This window comes from Aquarana catesbeiana, linkage group LG01 (assembly GCF_042186555.1).
Source record: "Aquarana catesbeiana isolate 2022-GZ linkage group LG01, ASM4218655v1, whole genome shotgun sequence".
Taxonomy (NCBI): Eukaryota; Metazoa; Chordata; class Amphibia; order Anura; family Ranidae; genus Aquarana; species Aquarana catesbeiana.
The window spans coordinates 144,541,909-144,566,012 of NC_133324.1; the positions used below are offsets into that span (position 1 = coordinate 144,541,909).

The 24,104-nt window shown below is 42.6% G+C and overlaps 1 protein-coding gene across 1 annotated transcript in view; it reads right to left on the reverse strand.

Annotated features, from left to right (window-relative positions):
* Window positions 1-3,706: 3,706 nt before the first annotated feature.
* Window positions 3,707-24,104, reverse strand: part of DHFR (dihydrofolate reductase) — an 81,985-nt gene continuing 61,587 nt past the window's right edge. The window contains exons 5-6 of the mRNA XM_073624436.1: window positions 5,222-5,337; window positions 3,707-3,842 (exon numbers count right to left, since the gene is read on the reverse strand). Coding sequence (XP_073480537.1) covers window positions 3,764-3,842; window positions 5,222-5,337 — 195 coding nt within the window. The 3' untranslated portion in view covers window positions 3,707-3,763. The remainder of the gene's footprint in view (window positions 3,843-5,221; window positions 5,338-24,104) is intronic.

Consider the following 24,104-nt stretch of genomic DNA (forward strand, 5'->3'; position numbering starts at 1 on the left):
TTGCTTTCGCAGTATGCTTCGGGTCATTGTCTATCTGCACTGTGAAGCGCCGTCCAATGAGTTCTGAAGCATTTTGCTGAATATGAGTAGATAATATTGCCCAAAACACTTCAGAATTCATCCTGCTGCTTTTGTCAGCAGTCACATCATCAATAAATACAAGAGAACCAGTTCCATTGGCAGCCATACATGCCCACACCATGACACTACCACCACCATGCTTTACTGATGAGGTGGTATGCTTTGGATCATGAGCAGTTCCTTTCCTTCCCCATACTCTTCTCTTCCCATCACTCTGGTACAAGTTGAACTTGGTCTCATCTTTCCATAGGATGTTGTTCCAGAACTGTGAAGGCTTTTTTAGATGTTGTTTGGCAAACTCTAATCTGGCCTTCCTGTTTTTGAGGCTCACCAATTGTTTACATCTTGTGGTGAACCCTTTGTATTCACTCTGGTGAAGTCTTCTCTTGATTTTTGACTTTGACACACATACCTCCACCTCCTGGAGAGTGTTCTTGATCTGGCCAACTGTTGTGAAGGGCGTTTTCTTCACCAGGGAAAGAATTCTTGGTCATCTACCACAGTTGTTTTCCGTGGTCTTTTTGGTGTTGCTGAGCTCACAGATGCGTTCTCTCTTTTTAAGGTTTTTCCAAAAAGTTGATTTGGCCACACCTAATGTTTTTGCTATCTCTCTGATGGGTTTGTTTTGTTTTTTCAGCCTAATGATGGCTTGCTTCACTGATAGTGACAGCTCTTTGGATCTCATATTGAGAGTTGACAGCAACAGATTCCAAATGCAAACAGCACACTTGAAATGAACTCTGGACCTTTTATCTGCTCCTTGTAAATGGGATAATGAGGGAATAACACACACCTGGCCATGGAACAGCTGAGCAGCCAATTGTCCCATTACTTTTGGTCCCTTAAAAAGTGGGAGGCACATATACAAACTGTTGTAATTCCTACACCGTTCACCTGATTTGGATGTAAATACCCTCAAATTAAAGCTGAAAGTCTGCAGTTAAAGCACATCTTGTTTGTTTCATTTCAAATCCATTGGGGTGGTGTATAGAGTCAAAAAGATTAGAATTGTGTCGATGTCCCAATATTTATGGACCTGACTGCATAAATATATTCCCTGTAACACATGGGAGCCATCACTAAGACCTAATATACAGACTGTAGGATTATATGGTTACCTTTTGTGAAGCCTATCAAATATTTGAAGAAGTACTCTGTACTGGAGGTTAGTCCTGTCAAATTAAAGCAGGAGTAGGTAACCTGGGGTCCTCCAGCTGTTGTGGAACTACATTTCCCATGAGGCATTGCAAGGCTGGCAGTTACAATTACTCCCAGGAGGCATGATGGGACTTGTAGCTGGAGGGCCCCAGGTTGCCTACCCCTGAATTAAAGGTTACACACATTGAAATCAGTGGAACCTGAGAACAGGCAAAACTGAAACTGCAAAGTGTAGTATGGGCAGGTAGCTAGAAGTTAGTTACACCATAAACAAACAGTGTTATTACCAGTAACAAACTGCCAGTGTTTAAGCACTAACTCAGTGGTTCTCAACCTTCCTAGTGCCATGACCCCTTGATAAAATTTCCCCAAGTTGTTGTGACCCCTAACAGAAAAATTATTTCCGTAGCGTTGATTGTCAGCACCCAAGGCAAGACAAGTAATTTGCGCCCCTAACCCACAGATATTTAGTGCTCCCCGATTCCCTTCCACTCGTACAGTATTAAAACCCCTTATGGTACATTGTGGATGTACCACTCTCTTTGTTCTCCTTTCTTTCCCTTTTATCTCTCTCTATCCTAAATTTCTTGTTTTTTTCCCCCCATCCCTCTCTCTAGCCGTCTTTCTTGTTCTTTCTCTTATTCTTTCTAGCCGTCTTTCTTGTTCTTTCTCTTATTCTTTCTCTCTCTTTTTCTTTGATCCTCCCCGATCTTTTCATCTCCCTTCCATGTATTCTCCATTTTTACTCCTTCTCCTACTCCTTGGTGGGGGGAACGGGATGAGTGGCAGCGCTGGGGGAGTTCTGATCAGCCAACTTAGGTGCTCTTGATCAAGGTCATCTGCTGATCTGAGAACTGTAGTGGGGACTTTTAATGGCAACTATAATCAGAGGTAGTGTTACTCACTGTGTCTCCAACTTTTTTGTGTCTCGCTGTAGTAACACCTATGCCAAAATCCAGAGGGTCTTCAGCCCAAACCACTTCACATTCCTCACCAGTCAGCTGACCTCTAGTCTCTGCCCCAGCCATGCCGTGAACTTAATGGGTGGCTGCGAAGAGGCTGAGTGGGCAGCTGCAGGCCCAGGAACAGCCCAGCTGGGTGGACACAGACTCCAGGGACAGCCCAGCTGGGCGGCCACAGGCTCCAGGGACAGCCCAGCTGGGCGGCCACAGGCTCCAGGGACAGCCCAGCTGGGCGGCCACAGGCTCCACGGACAGCCCAGCTGGGCGGCCACAGGCTCCAGGGACAGCCCAGCTGGGCGGCCACAGGCTCCAGGGACAGCCCAGCTGGGCGGCCACAGGCTCCACGGACAGCCCAGCTGGGCGGCCACAGGCTCCAGGGACAGCCCAGCTGGGCGGCCACAGGCTCCAGGGACAGCCCAGCTGGGCGGCCACAGGCTCCAGGGACAGCCCAGCTGGGCGGCCACAGGCTCCAGGGACAGCCCAGCTGGGCGGCCACAGGCTCCAGGGACAGCCCAGCTGGGCGGCCACAGGCTCCAGGGACAGCCCAGCTGGGCGGCCACAGGCTCCAGGGACAGCCCAGCTGGGCGACCACAGGCTCCAGGGACAGCTCAGCTGGGCAGCCACAACAAGGCTGGGAGAGTGGTGCAGGCTTCAGGAACAGCCCCGGATTCGGTGACCCCTGGCAAATCGTCATTCGACCCCCAAAGGGGTCCCGACCCCCAGGTTGAGAACCACTGCTCTAACTAGAGAATGCACAGCAAGTCAAAAGCATGTGGGCTAAGAACTTTAAGTGATAGCAAGGTCCCAATTAAACAAATGTATTTAATATCAGGGAGTTTACAGTTTTATTTGCTTCCAGAGCTGCAATTTCAGTTTTAGGTAAAGTGCTTCAGGCCAACATTGAATGTTCTATGTATTCTGATCTGCTAACCTTTACACAGTGAATGATGTTGACTAAAAGACCACAGGAACAGTTTTTTTTAACTTATTGGTGGTGATCCTAAAATAAAATGCTGACACAGGCAAATTACTTTTCAATTTACATCATGTTTCTATGAAAAAAAAAAAAAAAAAAAAAAAAATTCTCCCCATAGGCACGGGTAATGAATACTTAAAGTGTTACTAAACCCAGGACCCTGCATTCACTATATCTGGTCTCCCACAGTACACAGAAATGCAATTATTTTAGTAAATATAAACTGCTAAATATATCTTTTCTCATCAGCACTTAGAGGAGTCTTGTGACTTTTATCAGTGTCCGACTGAGCACTGGTTAAAGCTTGTAGAGGGATTCGGACTGTTCTATGAGGCTGCGTGAAGCTGGAGGACAGTGCTGATTAACCCTGCGCTCCGGTTTAGTAGCTTTACATCTGATTGATGGACAGGGGAAAGTAACATATTTGTTTTTTGCATTTTATATTCTCCTTTGAGAAATGTCTTTTGTTTCCAGGTAAGATTAGCTTTTTTTTTTTTTTAAATAAAGTTAAACAGCCAGTGAAAAATAGTAAAAAAAAAAAAAAATATCTTTATTGTGGAACAAATTTACAGTAAACGTGAACAAATTATAGCATCTTTTCATAGACTTCAAACTTGTACTGAATACCGTTTTCTTCCTGCATTTCAGAAGATATACCCGGATACCTGTGTAAGACAGGGAATAGAATTAATTATTTCACATGATGGCGCAAACACTTTTTGTCAGTAAAAAGGTGATGCTGAAATATGATTGGATAAGTGTATGTATACCTATATGGTCCATATCGAAACACTTATAAAAGGGCCGAAAGATTACTTCCAGGTATTGCATATTTTACATGAAGTTAGACTGGTCCAGCTTGGACAAATGTACCTATGTATATACACCATACCTAGCTGATGCCTCTGAAAGCTGGAAATCATTAAAGTAGACATGGTTACTCCAGTCATCTCCACTTGATTCAAGGTCCTGTGCTGAGCAGTTGGCCTGCTGCATTGTAAACACAGGAGGTTGACCTCTCAGTATGGGCACCATTTAGAGAACGATTTGTATTGTCTAAATGGCTGCAAAGCGTTCTTTAAATAGATGAGGTGGAGAGCATGACCTCACTCCCCCAGCCTCTCTATCTCATCCAATCAGAGAACACTTGAATTAATTCAGAAAATGCGAGGCATTCTCTGAATGGCCGACCTCCTGTGTTCACAATGCAGCAGGCCAGCTGCTCTGCACGTGACCTGGAAGAAAGTGGAGATCACTGGAGTAGCCGTGTCTACTTCAATGGTTTTGTGGCTTACAGGGACATCAGCCAGGTATGGTATATGCATAGTAACACTAGTCCAAGCTAGACCAATCAAATCATGTATAAAATATCCACACCAGGATTTTCTCTTTAACATTGTTAAGCTAAAAAAAAAGCCCAAATGTTGCCAAGTGTTCTTGCTTCCGGGCATTGATCCCAGCTGGTGACCATTTTTAATCAGACATAACGGTGTGGCATAAGAGGAGGACAAATTGCAATCTCATTATACAATATCTGTGTAACGTCCATTAGATTTATCAGAAAGATGTAATGTGAGGGACTGCCTAAAAAAAAAAAAAAAAAAAAAAAAAAAAAAAAAATCTATCCAATCAGGTAGGTGGAGATTATACAGTGGGATATCAATGAGTACTATGTGCAAATGAATGCATCTGTTGACACTGGAAGACCAGCATCATGAAAGATTGGGAAAACCGAAGACAACACGCTTAAAGACTGAACATTAATTTGTACAAATAATTGAAAGAAAACGTTGCCCTTAAAGCATTTAGGGTAGGACTACATGTAGTGTTTTAACTTTATTATTATATTAATATTATTAAGAAACGTAAAATACTAGGTGGCAATTAAAGTATCTAAAGTTCAATGAGATCCAAGTGTTGTTAATGAGTGGACGGTCAACAAGTGGTCAAAGTAGACCAAAAAATAATCTTGTGTTTAGCGTCCTACAATGATATTACACAATGATATCCATTCAGTCCAGATTATAATAAAACATTTTCTTACTCTGGCAGCAGCTTGTATGACTGGAGATCAACGTCTGGTAGAAATGTGTCACATTCAAATTCCTGCTGAATTCTGGTTATAAACAGCCTCTGGCTAACAGGTTTGTCCATAACTTCCTGTATAGAAAGACAAACAGAAATGATGCTTTTTGGGAGACCCATAAACTAGGTTAGTATTTCTGCTAGTATAGTAAATGATTGCATTGTGTGATTAATAGCCAAACTACAGCTGCACTATTTCATAGTTCAAATAGAAGTTCATTTAGGCCAGATTCACACTATTGCAAAGGCGTAAAATGTGTGTTTCTGCAATGCGCAACTGTTTAAATTGTGTTGCCATTCATTTTAAGTGCCTGGTACTCTGACCTCTGTAGTGTGATACAGTCTTTAAAATGATCAACATGAACGCCCATTCACCCCAGCCGGGTCCTCTGTGGCACGTTAAACGCTTGCATGTTAACGTGTGTTCGTTTGCACATTGCATTAAAGTAGTTGTAAAGTCATAACTTAATGCATTATCTGTCTTAATGTAAAAAACACTTTCTGTGCAGCTCCCCCCCAAAAAATACTTACCTGAGCCCGATTTCGATCCGGTGCTGCTCTCCCCCCTCCTCACTGGACTGTGTGTCAATAGAGCCCGCATGTGTGCCACCATAGAAGGTGGCTTCCTAGGGTGGTACACGGAGAAGAGGAAGAACCTCAGAGCGCCAGTGGGGGACCACAGAGAAGGAGGATCGGGGCTGTTTTGTGCAAAACCATTGCATGGATCAGGTAAGTATAACATGTTTTATTTTTTATCTTAAAAAAAACAAAACACAAAAAAAACAAAACAAAGAACCTTTAGGCTCGGTTCACACAGGGGCGACTTGTCAGGCGACCTAGTCGCCTGACAAGTCGCCTCCCGTTCTGTGCTATGGAACCGTTCTAATAGGAGCGACGCAAGTCGCTCCGACTTAGAAAAAGGTTCCTGCACTATTTTGGGGGCGACTTGCATAGACTGCTATGCAGAAGTCGTTTTGCAAGTCGTCTCGGAAGTCGTTTGCAGGTCGCCTCGCTGAGGCGACCTGCAAGTCGTGCCGCCCCTGTGTGAACCGGCACTAACAATCAAAGTTAAGGCAGCTCATTAATTTGAATGGGCTGCCAAACACACCATAATGGACCAAAAAGCATGCATGCAGCATTTTCGGCAGTGCGCTGTGATTCAAGTGTGCCGAGAAGTTGTGTTGGGGTGCCATTCAGAATGAATGGCATAGAAACGCATGACACACATACTGTACTTTACTGAAGCACAATGGGCCCTTAAAACCAGTAAACAAACATGGTGATAAAATTGCATCAGAACAACTCTTGTTATTAAGGGTTCTTATGCCGCGTACACACGAGCGGACTTTACGGCAGACTTTGCCCGGTGGACTTTCTGAATGAACGGACTTGCCTACACACGATCAACCAAAGTCCGTCGAATTCGTACGTGATGACATACGACCGGACTTAAAAAAAGGAAGTTCATAGCCAGTGGCCAATAGCTGCCCTAGCGTGGCTTTTTGTCCGTCGAACTAGCATACAGACAAGCGGACTTTTCGACCGGACTCGAGTCCGTCGGATAGATTTGAAACATGTTTCAAATCTAAGTCCGTCCAACTTTTGAGAAAACAAAGTCCGCTGGAACCCACACACGATCGAATTGTCCGACGAAATCCCGTCCGCCGGGCAAAGTCTGCCGCAAAGTCCACTCGTGTGTACGCGGCATTACTGAAAAGTAGTCTGTGCTTCTCCATATTCTATTAATGTCAGTGTATGGTCAGCTTGTGGCTAAGGCTACATGTGCGATTTAAATTTCTTGCAACTAGGAGATTTAATCACTACGTGTAGCAAATGATCTAAGGAAATGGAGCACATGGTTGCCTAAAGAGCAAGGCTATACACAATGCTTCATTCACATGCAATTTATCACTACAAGATGTTACTAGTGTAGCCTGCTCCATAGGAAGCCCATTTATTTAGTGATCATTTGCAACACCTAGGCCAAGTATAGTTCACCCTTTACCATGTGATCACCTGTGTCCAATCACAGCTGATTACATGTAAACAGACTTGCCGGTTATCAGTGTGTGGAAAGGAGTACCGATAACTGGCAAGCCTGTCAGCATATGTTTACACTGATCATCAGGGCAAAATCATCAGCACACATCAGTGAAGAAAACGTATTTGCAAAATTTTAGAACAGAAACTAGAAAAAAAAAAAAATCCCCGCTCCCCCCTTCAAAATTTTTGGTATTTTTTCATTTGTTCAGCAAAAAAACCCCCCAAAAAAACCTAGAGGTTATTAAATACCACCAAAAGAAAGCTCTATCGGTCTAAAAAAAAAAATGAAACATTTCCTATGGATACAGTTGTTGCATGACTGTGCAATTTTCATTCAAAATACGACAGAAAGCAAAAAAATTGGCCTAGGCAGGAAGGGGTGAAAGTGCCCAGTATTGAAGTGGTTAGAATCTCTAGCAATTTTCATAGCAGGATTGAGCAACTATAGTTCTGTGTAGCTCCAGCCTACTCAAGTAACTGCCAGCAAATTTACTACAAAATCTCTTTGTAGTAAAAGATTAAAATCACCAGTCTAGCCCCAGCCTGGTGGCCAAACACCAATCTAAATTTGAGTTGTGGGTGGCCCTGTTGGCTTCCTCCATTCAACAAAAGTTGATATTTCAATCAACTACTGTTGGAGCTGTATATCCCAAACTGATGGTCCACAAGAACAACCCGCCCTCACTTGTGTTACCACCACTGCGCTCCAGGATGAGTGTCAAGAAATTCCTACTACTGCCACTTAAATAAATGAAATATGTGCACAGTATCTATACCTCTATTTAAATAAAAAATAATGGAATAAATAGTGGCGCTCAACTACATATCATAAATGTGAAAAAATAAATAAATGTAAGGGTGATGTACCTCAAAAAAATGATTACAAAAAAAAAAATGTGATAAAGGTGTATGCTACCCTGTGATCAGTGAACAATCAAGGAATGTAAAAATCAATTAATGCATCACTATACAGCGTAATAAACTAATATCACCCTGTGACAAGTACAAACCTATTAAAGTCTTTCTTTAAATAAACAGTGGGTGTGTGTAAAAAAAAGTCCATGAGCGTAATAAACCAATCGATGAGTGATAATTCTCCAAATATTCAATGTGCACTTCAAGTAATCCACACCACTGTGCTCGTGATTCCACTCCCCTCAAAGAAACGCACTCACCAGCTGCATCAGCCTTACACTCTCGTGTTTGGTCAAACTCGCCTAAACCCGCACATATAGGGGGTTTGTAAATGGGGCTCTCCACACTCCAATCCTGTGCCTCAAAAGACTTCTGATATAGTGATTCAGGCAGTGAACACAGGAGGGCGCCGCTACCTATGGTATATATGGGGAGCTCTACACCTGCCTCTCCCCTCTCCCCCCCAGGCCTGTTAGAGCTGGACCGAAAATCCCTCAGCCAAACAGATTGCATCCAATCAGGTGTAAACATTGTTCAGGTATTCAGCAACCACAACCATTGGAGCAGCATCTGCTGAATACAATAGCCAGCTGCTAACATTCCTCTATTGCACAGAGCAGGTAAGTATGACCTTTTTTTTTTAATAACGACCTTCTAACCGCTTGCCGACCGCCGCATGTACATATAAGTGAGCAGAATGGCACAGCTGCTCAATTCGGTGTACCTGTACGTCCCTTTGAATTTGCCGCCGTGTGGTCGCGTGGGCGCCGCCCTGCCGCGAGCTCCGTGAGTGTGATCGCGGGTCCCACGTACTCGATGTCCGTGGGGATACCCGCGATCGTCTCACGGAGCTGAAGAACGGGGAAATGCTAATGTAAAACAAGCATTTCCCCGTTCTGCCTAGTGACACGGTCACTGATCACAGCTCCCTGTAAATCGGGAGCGATGATCAGTGTAGTGTCACATGTAGCCCCTCCCCCCCACAGTTAGAATCACTCCCTAGGACACACTTAACCCCTGCAGTGCCCGCTCCTGGTTAACCCCTTCACATTTACACAGTAATCAATGCATTTTTAATCGCACTGATCGCTGTATAAATGTGAATGGTCCCAAAATAGCGCCAAAAGTGTCCGATCTGTCCGCCATAATGTCGCAGTCACGATATAATAATAAAAAAAAAAAAAACAAAAAAACACACAAAAAAAAAGCTGATCGCCGCCATTACTAGTAAAAAAAAAAAAAAAAATTATTAATAAAAAATGCCATAAAACTATCTCCTCAACGCTATAAATTTTGCTCAAACCAATCAATAAATGCTTATTGCGATTTTTTTTACCAAAAATATGTAGAATACTTATCGGCCTAAACTGAGGAAAAAAAATGTTTTTTTATATATTTTTTGGGGATATTTATTATAGCAAAAAGTTCAAAATTTCGCTCTTTTTTGTTTATAGCTCAGAAAATAAAAACTGCAGGGGTGATCGAATACCACTAAAAGAAAGCTCTATTTGTGGGGAAAAAAGGACATCAGTTTTGTTTGGGAGCCACATCGCACGACCGCGCAATTGTCAGTTAAAGCAACGCAGTGCCGAAGTTCTCTGGTTGTTGGCCAGCCAAATGGCCCGAGGCTTAAGTGGTTAATATAATTTTAAGTCTCTTGTATTTAGTCCAAATTAAAGCCAGTTATAGAAAGTGGAGACACAAACGACATTCAAAATAAATCCTTAACACTGAGGTGTAGTGAAGCTTAACGGCCTACAGAGGCCTGACTACTGAGGGCAGCTTCATATTGCTTTAATGGCTATCTGTCAGGCTAAAACTGTTAAGCAGATCAATCTCACACTGTTTTGATATGTGAATAATGGGGCATGAATTAGTGGAGAATTCTGTCCCTAAAGCCAGCCATAGATGGTTAGAATTTTGGCCGGTTCAGCATGGACCGGCTGAGATTTGAACCACCTATGGGCAGGCTGATTTACCCAAGACGAGCCATCGATCAACTTGGTTATAACCACCAAGTAGGAATTTTACATGCGATTATGGCCACTAGCTATAATCACTGTATTTTCCTGGCAGGGCCGGCTCCCCGTACTCATCTGTCGAGAGAACATAATAGGGCTGTGGTTGGCATTGCCCCCCCCCCCCCAATCAACATTGACTGTGTTGATGGGGGAATCAAGCGATTTTCTTCCCCGCAACCTGTGGTTGCAGGAAAGAAAATCGCAACATCTATGGACTGCCAAAGGCTTGCATGATATCCGTTTTGGATATATCCAGCGGGGTATGTACCTACCAGCTTGCCCAAGAACCCCACAAGCACCATTTATATTTATAGTGGAATCACAGCATGACACCATGAACAATGCCACCCTTTTATGAAGTCAACATGTCCAACTGTCATGTACACATGGGCAAATTTGGTTATATACATTTTTTGAGCAGTCCTTTATTGCTGCAAACATTGAAGGATAACCTTCAGATTTATGTCATTTTCTGCAATATAGCATCCTTGACTGCTTATTTCACACCCTCCTTCCCCCCACATACAATCAAAATCCAGTTGCAGATACGAACGTGTTAGTTTTTGACAGGAACCACCTCCTGCCTATATATCTTTTATAGGCGAGCTTGTCTCTCCATTCCCACATACAATGGTACAATTCCCCAATAATTTATTAATTCTATGTTAACCACCCTCATGTATTAATAAATGGTTGCAAAGCAGTGGGCAAGATTGAGCCAGGGATTTTGTTGCAATGCAGAAGGAATACTTTTCTGGGGCTATCAGATGGCTGCTGCTGCTAATTACATTTTAGGAAGTAGAACACATTTGTACAGTGATGGTGTTCTAACTTACAACACCGATAACTTCTGTAAATAATCTATAACTACAGACTTAAAGGGGGTCATTTACTAAAGCTGGAGAGTGCAAAATCAGGCTCACTTCTGCACAGAAACCAATCATCTTCCAATCTCAGCTTGTTCAATTAAGCTTTGGCAACCTAGAAGCCGATTGGTTTCTATGCAGAAGTGAGACTGATTTTGCACTCTCCAGCTTTAGTAAATAAACCTCAAAGTGTTACTAAACCCACAACAGTAAAATCAGTCTGTATATGCAGTAAAACATGCTTGTTATACTCACTGTGGAATCTAAGGGGTTATCCCTCTGCAATGTGTAAAAAGGTTGTTTGATCCTGTCTCTCTGATCCTCTCCTTCTTCCACTGACTCCAGACCATTTCCTGATAGAACAGAGCAATAGGGGGACAGGCTGCACATGCTCAGTTTGGTGTGTATTGCTAGAGAGGTTGTTTTTTTTTTCTTTTCTTGGGAGAGTGCATGTGATCAGCACAGGGCCAATCAGCACTGTCCAGACAGAGGGCCAGGGGAAAATGAAAACTACTACAAGCAGGCTGTGATAGAAGTCACAAGACTGCTATCAGGCCCGGACTGGGACAAAAAATAGGCACGGGCATTTTAGACTGAGCGGCCAATTTTTCCAGGGACCCGAAAGGGGGGGTGGGATGGGGGGAGGGTGGATGGGGGCTACGACTTTACAAAGCAGTCCCCTTTATATTAGTGTCCCTGCAATCATGCCCCCCTTTATTCTCTGCTCACTGTGCAGATCTCCAGCTCCTCCAGTCCCATGCTTCCTTACATTAGAGTCCACACGGGCCTCCCTTAGAGTCTGTAGAAATTCCACTGTAAGGGGAGCTCTGTGCACTCTGGTGTAAAGGGGAACTCTGATGTAAGGGGGTCTCTGCTAAACAAAGCCCCCCTCTTACATCAGAGTCCACAAAGCACCCCTTAAAATTTGTTACATAGAGATTATATATATCAATCATACACACACACACACGCACTGGGAGGCAGGAGAGAGGGTGAGCTTATTCACCTCAGGATGCATCCAACAAAGGACTATAAACAGCACCACACAGCATCCCGGCAGAAGGATCGCACGGTCAACCAAGGTACGACCCGGGCATTTAGCCACTGACCACAAGCTGTAGCACCTAAACCAGCCAGTAGGTAGGTCTTGTATACCAACACTAACCATCAATAGACGACAACATCTGTATATACTTTTCCTTACGGTGCTGAGGGAAAACGTCACCTATGACAAAATGCATCTGAAGGGCACGCACTGACGTCACCGCGCTGTATGTGAGGACGGGCTCCTGTGTTGCCGGCTGGCACTTGTTTTTAACGGGAAGCTTTATTTTTTCATGCAAGTGCAATATTTTTGTTCTTTAATAAACCCAGTAGACAGTAATACACTATTGTCAGTTTTCCTTTCCATTGAGCGTGTCTGGAGTACATCCCTGTATGGTCAAGACCCAGTGAGACGCTCAATGGTTGCCAATACCATATCCGGTACCAGGCCTCCTGTGTGTGTTCAGCAGCCGTTCCTACAGTCAAGGCCGCGGCTGGGTTACAGCTGAACGCTTTATATTGCCTGCTATTTGGTAAGCAGGCAGTTTATATGGTGTCGGGCACTTCTTCATTTTGTGTGATCTCACTGTGGTGCATATCAAGAACTGAAGTTATGGACTATGTTAAATCATGTTAATTTGTGGGCGCAACCTCTTTTATTCCATCTGTTCATTGTGTGTATCCCACATTTGCGTTGCAGCCTCTGTTTTTTCCTACAAGTCTAGAGCAGTTTTTGTGTTTTCCTGGCAATATAGCAGTGAATAGGGCATACATATAGTGAGTGTGTAAAAAGGTGCAAAAAGCTGCACCTAATGGCATAAGGAAGGGAAAGGCACCTAAGCCCCCTTTCACACAGGCAATCCGATCAGATCCGCCTGTTTTTCAGTTGGACCGATCAGACCCTCCAGTCTCTTCTTTGGTGTGGTGGATGTTAGACACATGTTCGCTGACACCCACCGCCATCTGATCCGATAAACAGATGGTGGTCCTATTCCCCATCCATCTGGCAGATCAGATAGAAACAGACAGGCGGTCCGTTTCTATCCGATTACCCCATAGAGGAGAGCGGGACCTGTCATCTGCCTGCTCAACGAGAGATCCTCTGCTGAGCAAGTGGATTCCGCTACATGGGGCCTTAGTCTAGTCTAGTTTTAGCACACCCAGTCTGCAGGAATAGTCCGTGATAAAAGCAGCTGGGACCGGAGCCAGAATGGACAGAGACAAGTGTTTGTTGGGTACACCCGTAGAGTTTTTTCTTCATTCATCCCGCAGCAAAATGAGCGCAGCGACCTTCCCCGCTGAACTATTGTGTTCTGATAGGGGGACTGCCAGCACTGATCAGATGCTAGTTTTCGAGCATGCTTGCTGTACAGAAGCCGGTCGCAAGACAGATTTCTGTGATAGGGAGCTGTACATGCGGGCTGAAAGTCGGCCAGTTCCCATCAAATCTTCTGTTTTCTGATGATTTTCGCTCCGTGCGTACCCAGCCTAAGGGGAAGATAGGAAGAGGACTCGATGTGTCAAGTTACAGGCAGAGGAGAAGGGTGGCCCTGGGTTGTGGACAAGTACTGGAATAGCCCAGATTTGGGCTTTGTTGGTCCTTCAAACTTTTGTTCTAATGCAGAGAAATGCATGTCGTACCAAAAACATTTTAAATGGTGCTCATTCAAACCTATGCAATTCCTTTTGGGGGAAAAAAAAAAAAAAGCAATAATGTACATAAAAATACATGGGTGTACAGTACATACTCACACAGACGTATGTATGAATGCACCCTAAACCAGTTGGAGGGTGGAAGGAAGTAGAGCCAAGAAATGCCATTCAGATATGCAGTTTAGATCCTGATCAGATAGGTGTTTATCGATTTGTATTGCTTGCCCCAGCACTACCCCCAAACAAATGAAAACCTTTTATTCTCATGTGAACCTAGCCTTAGTGCCTTTTACCTTCACAAAATGGAGTTTTTTGTACACTACATTGCCTTTACCTTCTGTGATCAGTTTAGATACAAATAGTGCTAAGTAGACTACTTTAATATCCATTGCTGCATGTTAAAATTTATAAAATTGCATATAACCATCCTTATTACGAGTGATGAAAGCCAGAGGAAGGGAAATATTTTTAAACATAAAGTAGCGCCTTTTAGGCAACAGGAAATCAGCATTCTGGGGGCTGCTTTCATGTTTCACATCACAGATGATTGAGGAGTTGTTTACATTAAAATGGTTTAAAGGCATGGGACAACATCCCCTCTTGAAACACTTCAATCACTGAAACTTTTCCTTCAATAAGCAGCTCTATAATATAGGCATAAATACACTGATTAGGGCCATATAAAATAGCAAGTAAACATGTTTTGGGACCTGCAATCAGCGACATGCTAGGCATTATAACACTACCTGTCCCCCATTCAGAGGGAAATCTTCCAGCGCCCATTTAATTTGCGGCTCTGAGATGTCATGTGACCAAAGGCTGAATGCCACAAAGAATGCAGATAATGGAAGATGAAAATAGTTACATAGTTAATCTGGTTAAAAGAAGAAGAAGGGGACATCCATCCAGTTCAACCAACAGAAAAAAAACAAAAAAAACAAACAAAAAAACCCACCACACACAAAAAACCTCCATATACACTACCCAATACCCACAGTTGATCCAGAGGAAGGAAAAACAAAAAACAAACCACAAATAAACCATCATTCAATTTGCTCAAATGGGGGAACAAAATTTCTTCCTTACCCCCCAGAGGCAACTGGATATTTCCTGGATCAACTTTACCTATAAAATATTAGTATCCAGTCATATGTGCATTTAGGAAAGAATTCAGGTCTTTAAGAAAACCTACCGAGCTGTCCAGAGCCAGCTCTTGAGGGAGTCTATTACACATTTTCACAGCTCTTACTGTGAAGAAGCCTTTCTGTATTTGGAGATCAAATCTCTTTTCCTCCAGACGTAAAGAGTGCCCCCTTGTACTCTGTAATGACCTTAAGGTGAATAACTCAAGTTCACTATATAGATCCCTTACGTATTTATACATGTTGATCATATTCCCCCTTAATCTCATCTTCTCAATAGAGAATAAATTCAGTTCCCCTAATCTTTCCTCATAGCAGAGCGCCTCCATGCCCCTTATCCGTTTGGTTGCCCTTCTCTGCACTTTCTCCAGTTCCCAGATAACCTTTTTGTGAACTGGTGCCCAAAACTGAACTGCATATTCCAGATGAGGTCTGGAATGTACAGGGGCAAAATTATATATCTCTCTCTGCAGTCCATACCTCTTAATACAAGAAAGGACTTTGCTCCCTTTAAAAACCACAGCTTGGCATTGCATGCTATTATTAAGTCTGATCTACCAGAACATCCAGATCCGTCTCTACCTCTGATTAACCCAGTTGTACTCCCCCTAGTATGTATGATGCATGTTCTTAGCCTCCAAGTGCATACCTTTACATGTAGCAACCTTAAACCTCATTTGCCTCATAGTTGTCCAATTAAAACACAGCATTGAGGTCAGCTTGTAAATTGGAGACATTCTGTAAGGACGTTATTCCACTGCATAGCTTGGTGTCATCTCCAAAGACTGAAATGGTACTATTAATCCCAGACCCTATATCATTTATAAATATATTAAAAAGTAAGGGTCCCAACACTGAACCTTGGGGTACACCACTAACAACCCTAGACCATTAAAGAGAGTCCCTAAAAATTAGCAACAATGGCTTTGAAATGACAGAGCTCAATTATTTTAGAATTTGTGGGTGGATGCCATCTGGTCCAGGTGTTTTATTCCAAATAAATTTCTGGACCATATGACTTGAGCCATGGGGCTCAGGTAAGTATTTAGGGCCAATTCAATACCATCCCCAATATGGCCATGAGCTCCCCAATGCTCCTTTGTATACACAGAGCTGAAGAAGGTATTTAAAAACAATTGCCTTCTATTTGTCCCCAGTCATCCACTCTAGATTATTTTGTAAAGGGCCTACATGCTCAGACCTGACCTTTTTACCATGAATATTTTTGAAGAGGTTCATTCATCTTTTAGGAACGCCAACCTTTTCAAACACAGCAAGCTTTACTCTGTACACTTCCTTTAATTTACCAAAAGGTGTCCTCAACACAAGCTAGCTATAAATCTGCCCTGTGAGGATGGAGAGAGCAATGCTGCTGATCTTGTGCACAGCGCTGGACCGATATTGGGCTGAGGTAAGTATTTAGGAGATGCTAGGGGAGGAGCTGCACCTAAACTGTGTTTTTACCTTAATGCAGAGAATGCATCAAGGTAAAAAACCTTTAACCTTAAAAGTGATTTGTAAAGTCTTGCTTTTTTCCATAAAAATAAACATGTTCTACTTACCTGCTTTGTGCAGTGGTTTTGCAGAGCAGCTCGGATCCTCCTCTTCTCGTGTCCCTTGCTCCTCCGTCCTGCCGAATGCCCCCACAGCAAACAGCTTGCAATGAGGGCATCTGAGCTGAGCTGCTGCTCTGTGTGTCCATTCAGACACAGAGCCACGTTCAGCCCCTCTCCTCATTGGCTAACTGACTTTGTTTGTTTGACAGCAGCAGGAGCCAATGGCACCGCTGCTGTGTCTCGCCCAATCGGGAGGGAGAGTCCCAGATGGTGGAGGCACTTGTGGACATTGCTGGATAGATATGGGGCTCAGGTAAGTATTAGAGGGTTGAGGGGGGCTGCTGCACACAAAAGGCTTTTTATCTTAATGCATAGAATTTTTTTTTTTGTTTAAAAAGAACAATCAAACATGTCATACTTACCTGCTCTGTGCCATGGTTTTGCACAGAGCAGCCCAGATCCTCCTCTTCTCCGGTCCCTTGCCCCTCCCTCCTTCCCTCACAGCAAGCAACTTGCTATGGGGGCACCCAAGCCGAGCAGCTTCACAGCCGGTTCCCTACTGTGCATGTGAGTGGCCCGGCAGCGGTGGAAGGAGGAGGGGGCTGAATTTCCAAGTGACTTCACTGCGGTAAAGTGACCCGGAAGTGGGAGGGGGTACCTGTCAAAGATGGGTACCCCCCCGGGAAGGTGCCAAATATGGCGGTGGGTTTAAGCAAACAAGTGGAACTTCCCCTTTTGGGTGGAGCTCCGGTTTAAAAAACCTTCTGCCTTTGAAACCACTTTAAAGTCTAAAGTCAGGCTTTGGTCAGTTTTTAAAGCGGGGTTCCACCCAAATTTTGAACAATATCTGTATGTATTCTCTTCCTTGCCTAGATGCTGACATGCCGTTTAAAAAAATTTAAATCGCGTAATTACCTTTTATTTTTCTATTCTTCTTTGCACTTCCTGGTTCTCCTCCCATGGGAGTAGGCGTGTTTCTAGCCTCTCCCAGACTCCACACAGTCTCCTGGGAGCTAGTCTCAGGCTTCCCAGGATGCCACTGAGCATGTGCGGAAATGAGCGGTGAATGCTGGGAGCACAGCATTCACCGCATCCAGGAAATAAATGCTTGTGGGCTTCAAATGCCCACAATGAAGATGGAAACCGCCTGCAGTGAATAATATAAGTTATTCTTTCCGACGAAATCTGACACAGGCGGACATATTACACACAATATGTGAGTATGCAATGCTGAGAAGAAAAGTTTGTGAATGAACTAAAAAAAAAAAAAAAAAAAAAAAAAAAAAGAAGAAAGCGATAGATAGGTAGACCCCCGCTTTAACAACTGTGTTTACATTAAAAGGATTACAGGCTGCAAAGCTTCTGGTGCAACAGTAATCAGAAAAGAGCTCAAATTTCGGTTTTTCTTTCTAAACTTGAAGCTAAATTTTTCCACAATGCCTATAGCTACAGAGATGAATGATGATTTGATTTAAAGTACCTTTACTGCTTGTTTAGAATATGTAACAACAGTGGGAGCAAGAATTGGGACTACAATTTACAGAGAAGCAAGTGGAGAGACTTCTCTTCTCTTGTAAAACTTCTGTTTGTGCTAACCACCAGGAGGCGGGATATAAGGTGCTGACTCAGTGGTATTACAGTTGTGCTCATAAGTTTACACAAAAACTTTCACTTTTGGATAGCGTTTGGCTGAAGCCATTTATTATAAATCCACTGCGTTTGCTCTTTTTAAAATCATAATGAAAACACAAACTACCCAAATGACCCTCATCAAAAGTTAACATACCCTGGTGATTTTGGCCTGATAACATGTACACAAATTGACACAAAGAGGTTTGAATGGCTATTAAAAAGGTAACCATCCTCACCTGTGATCTGTCTGCTTGTAGTAAGTGTGTGTGTGTGTGTGTATGTGTATATATATATATATATATATATATATATATATATAATCACCATAAATAAAAAGGTCAAGGTGAGTTTCTGGACTCCTGACAGACCCTTGCATCTGTCATCCAGTGCTGAATTGACGTTTCTGGATTCTGAGTCATGGAGAAAGTAAAAGAATTGTCAAAGGATCTGCGGCAAAAGGTAGTTGAACTGTATAAAACAGTAAAAGGGATATAAAAAGATATCCAAGGAATTGAGAATGCCAATCGGCAGTGTTCAAACTTTAATCAAGATGTGGAAAATGAAGGGTTCTGTTGAAACCAAACCACGGTTAGGTAGACTAACTAAAATTTCAGCCACAACTGCCAGGAAAATTGTTTGGGATGCAAAGAAAAACCCACAAATAAGTTCAGGTGAAATACAGGACTCTGAAAACATGTGGTGTGGGCGTTTCAAAATGCACAATAAGGAGGCACTTGAAAAAAAGGTGGGCTGCATGGTCCAGTTGCCAGAAGAAATCCATTACTACGCAATTGTCACAAAGTATCCCACTTACAATATGCCAAACAGCACAGAGACAAGCCTAAAACTTTCTGGCACAAAGTCATTTGGAGTGATGAGACCAAAATTGAGCTTTTTGGCCACAACCATAAATGGTACATTTGGAGAGGAGTCAACAAGGCCTATGATGAAAGGTACACCATTCTTACTATGAAACACGGGAGGTGGATCGCTGATGTTTTGGGGGATGTGTGAGCTACAAAGGCACAGGAAATTTGGTCAAAATTGATGGCAAGCTGAATGCAGTATTGTCATCAAAAAATACTGGGGGAATATTTGCATTTCTCAGCCAGGAAGCTGCGCATAGGACATATTTGGACATTCCAACATGACAATGATCCAAAACACAAGGCCAAGTCAACCTGTCATTGGCTACAGCAAAATAAAATTAAGGTTTTGGAGTGGCCATCTCAGTCTCCTGACCTCAATATCATTGAGCCACTCTGGGGAGATCTCAAATGTGCAGCTCATGCAAGACAGCCTAAGAATTTACAGGAACTGGAGGCTTTTTGCCAAGAGGAATGGACAGCTTTACCATCTGAGAAGATAGAGCCTCACCCACAAATGACTAAGCTGTCATTGATGTTAAAGGGGGCAATAAACGGTATTAAGAACTGGGTTATGTAAACTTTTGATCAGGGTCATTTGGGTAGTTTCTGTTTTCATTATGATTTAAAAAAAAGAGTAAACACAGTTGATTGGCTAAAGCCATTTATTATCAAACACTAACCATGAGTGAAAGAAATGTTTTTGTGTTATCATTCATAGTCTCTGAAAATAAAAGAAATCAAATTCTGCCAGGGCATGTAAACTTATGAGCACAACTGTATACGCCAGTGAGGATCCACAAGATGTTCCCTCAGAGCTCAGATTTGTGCTGGAGGTGTGGGGAGGGAGCAGGTTCTCTCCTCCACATCTTTTGGTCTTGTCGCCTCATACTTCCCTATTGGACCGAGGTTCACTGCATTGTCCAGAAGTTTACTGAGCGCGAGTTACCTTGTTCCCCCTCTTGCACCACAACGAGATCCCAAGATCTATAGGAAAACCACTTTGCCTCTCCTGCTCACAGCAGCAACCCACTGTTCTGGAAGCAAACACAGCTGCCGTTGGTGGCCGTCTGGCTGAAAAGAGTAACTGAAATTAATGCAATGGAAGACTTGGCGGCCACGGCAACAGGCCTTCGTGAGAAGTTCTTCAAGAAATGGTTTTATTGGCACGAGTTTGTTTATTCTGAGGAGCATGCAGAGCTTGTGACTTAACTCCCCTGGGAGTGGAGACATGGGAAGGCTCCCCAGGCATTGACGGAGGGATTGGCTGGTGCTCCCCCCCCCTTCCTGCACTTTTATTTTGCTCCTTTGCTACTTGGCCCATTGGGTCATAATTACTCTTCCTACACTTTGAATAAAACGGTGTAAACCATCGAAATACTGTGCGGGATGCAGAGACTTCCTAAACCCTGAAGTTCACTATCTGGTCTTCAATCATTTGTGTCTATCATTGACGACATTGTAATGTTTGTGCATGTGGTCTTGTTTGTGGAGGTGATCCACTGTATGTACACCAATGTTGTGGTTTCTGTATTACCATATGCCCTATCTAAATAAAAAAAAAAATTGGAAAAAAAAGGAATATGTAAATACTTTAGTGTGCATAGCCCAGGCACAGATTCACAATAAAGTGATCCCTCTACACTGGGGGTCTTTTCTGTGGACACAGAAATAATTTTGGGACCTGAGGAGACGGTAGCAGGGCACCTGAAGTGTGCCTCTTGCTGAAGATGTTTCAGTCAGCACAGCTCATGAAAACAGCAGAGCTCAGAGGCAAGGGTGGCCGCAGGGGTAAAAAATGATCCATTTTCTTTTTGTAGGCATGCAGTTGGTTTCTGTTTTCTTCAAATAGTTCTCTAGTATATAATATGCAGGGGCACTTCCCCTCTAGGAGAAAAATAGCAGGTATCTGAAGGTCACATAATAATGTGCATTTGTAAAAACACAAATATGCCCGTTTAGAAACCATGCAGGATTATTTTATATATCCTACCTGACTGTTTCATATAGGAAGGTACCAATAAGCATTTAAATTTGTTTAGCGTAAACGCAGTAGCATGTGCAAACCTCCATAAGTGAATTGTAAGAATTAACTTCATAGCCAGAAATGCTGAATAAAACACAACAGTGACCGGTTAAACATTCAAGAATACGGTGCAAACTTTATTCTTAAATTAAAAAGGCACTGATTGACCCGCCTCACAGTACTAACAGCATAACAGCACTGTGCATTATTCAGTATTTATTGTGTACAAGTGTAATCAAATGACTGTATAAAATGTCTAGCGCAATCTCCAGATATTTGCAACTGTGTAAATTATACTCTTTTATATAGCTGTATAGGCAGGTATTTAAACTAAAAAGCTACCATAATTGTCACACCAGTTAATCACAATTTTAAGGCTTTTCCAGACATCCTTTTTAATTTCTGGCAAGAACAGTTTTTAAGAAGCATCAAGCCAGAAAGCCTTTCATATTTACATGCATTGTGCTACTGCTCTGACTCATACAATGATCTTTTCCCTTCATTATTTTTCCAAGAGAAAGTCAAATCAATCTGACTGTTTATACAAAGATCCACTAACATTTTAGAACAGTATTCCATCCGAAATATTTTCTTTAAAAGCCAGCTAGAAAACAGCAAACACTCTTTAATGGAGTAACCCTTAGAAAAACTCGGATGAGGTCTCTAATGAATTTAACTGATGGTTCATGTTATTTGTCCACTGTACGGTAACATCTATCATGTTACTGCAAATCGGTCAACGTTTACACCAGTGTGTCTGCGATTTTAATCAAATTTTCAGTGCGATTACGTAGTGCGACTTGGTTGCATTTTGGTGTGTTTTTGATACCACTGCGTTTTGACTCAGCAGGGATGAGTCATTGGTTGTTGTTATGGAGCCAGCACCCACCAGCATCCGAATAAACCAGTGACCCATCTATGCTGTCAGCCAGGGGATTCCCAACTGACAGCAGAATGTAAAGAAATGAGCCTGTCAGGAAAAATTAAAAGCAGTGTGTACAAGCATTTTTGGCGCATCTCCATTGATGTCTATGGGGCACAACATTGCACTACACCACACTACACCAAAGTAGCACAGGATCCTTTTCCAAAACTGTGCCATGCTAAGTTGCATGTGAACGGGCACCCTGTGATTTCCATTGTTGTGCGATTTTGTGTGACTCAAATCGCACTAGTGTGAACCAGGCCTCATATACTAAATTCAGTATCAGGATGGCTAAACATTGTAAATTTGACCATATGCGTTTATGGTCCTTGTAATCAAAACATCTACCTGTCCATAAGGGAGGTTGCACAGACAGGTCTGATAGTGAACTAGAGTTCAACAACTGTTGATAAGTAGGTGGTGGATAGAAGTCATGAACTGCAATCAAGTTTTATGGTTTTAACCATTTCTGCTGTCACTGTACTATAGAACACACTGCGATCTGTCACCCACTGTGTCCGTCAGATGACTTATCAGTGTACCGGCCTGCTGCCGGTACCATGTGATTTCTGTGGCCAATCACAGCAGATCACATGACAATTGTACACAATAGATGGCTTCCATTCATCCATTCATTGTGTAAATCTCTGCGATTGATCACATGGTATAGACGGGGCTATACTATGTGATTTGCTGTGGCCAATCAGTTCATTACAATAGTAAAAACCCTGAATGCATCAATTTCATTCAGTAACAATGGTTGTTTAGAACAATGACAACAACAATATATTCACGGTTGTAAGCAAATCCTGATCACCTCCCCAGAATAGTACAGTGTCACAATGGTATAACTGTGTTGCTCTGGTCACACTATGAGAAGAAAAAAATATTTTTTTTTTTATATTGCCCACCACACACACAAGCCAAATATCGGTGGGTTCAACAGAAACCGGCTGATTTTCAGCCCGTGTGTACGCCAGCCTGTCTGACAGAACTAGGCCAAACGGCCGGCTTCTGTCGAACAGACATGCTGGAAAGTTTTGGGTAGTTTCTGTTTTCATTATGATTTAAAAAAAGAGTAAACACAGTTGATTGGCTAAAGCCATTTATTATCAAACACTAACCATGAGTGAAAGAAATGTTTTTGTGTTATTCATATTCTCTGAAAATGATGTAAAAAATAATATGAGACGAAGATAAATCATTTCAGAACTTTTTCCACCTTTTAATGTGACCCATAATCTGTACAACTTAATTGAAAAACAAACTGAAATATTTTAGGGGGTGTGCAAGTTAAAATAATGTGGTTGCATAAGTGTGCACACCCTCTTATAACTGGGGATGTAGCTGTGTTCAGAATTAAGCAATCACATTCAAACTCATGTTAAATAGGAGTCAGTATACACCTGCCATCATTTAAAGTGCCTTTGATTAACCCCAAATAAAAAGTTCAGCTATTCTAGTAGGTTTTTCCAGATATTTTCTTAGTCACATACTATAGCAAAAGCCATGGTCCACAGAGAGCTTCTAAAGCAGTGGTTCTCAACTCCTGTCCTCAGGACCCACTAACAGGCCAGGTTTGCAAGATAACTGAAATACATCACAAGTGATATAATTTTCTGCTCGGTGATTGCAGTATTCTAGCCTGCATCTCCCCAAGGTAATACTTAAAACCTGTCCTGTGGGTCCCGAGGACAGGAGTTGAGAACCACTGTTCTAAAGCATCAGAAGGATCTCATTGTTAAAAAGGTATCAGCCAGAAGGGTACTAAAGAATTTCCAAGGCATTAGATATACCATGGAACACAGTGAAGACAGTCATCATGTGGAGACAATATGTCACAATAGTGACTTTACCAATAACTGGACGTCCCTCCAAAATTGATGAAAAGACAAGAAGAAAACTGGTCAAGGAGGCTGCCAAGAGGCCTACAGCAACATTAACGGAGCTGTAGGAATATCTGGCAAGTACTGGCTGTGTGGTACATGTGACAACAATCTCCCATATTCTTCATATGTCTGGGCTATGGGGTAGAGTGGCAAGACCTTTTCTTACTAAGAAAAACATCCAAGACCGGCTACATTTTGCAAAAACACCTGAAGTCAACCAAAAGCATGTGGGAAAATGTATTATGGTCTGATGAAACCAAGGTT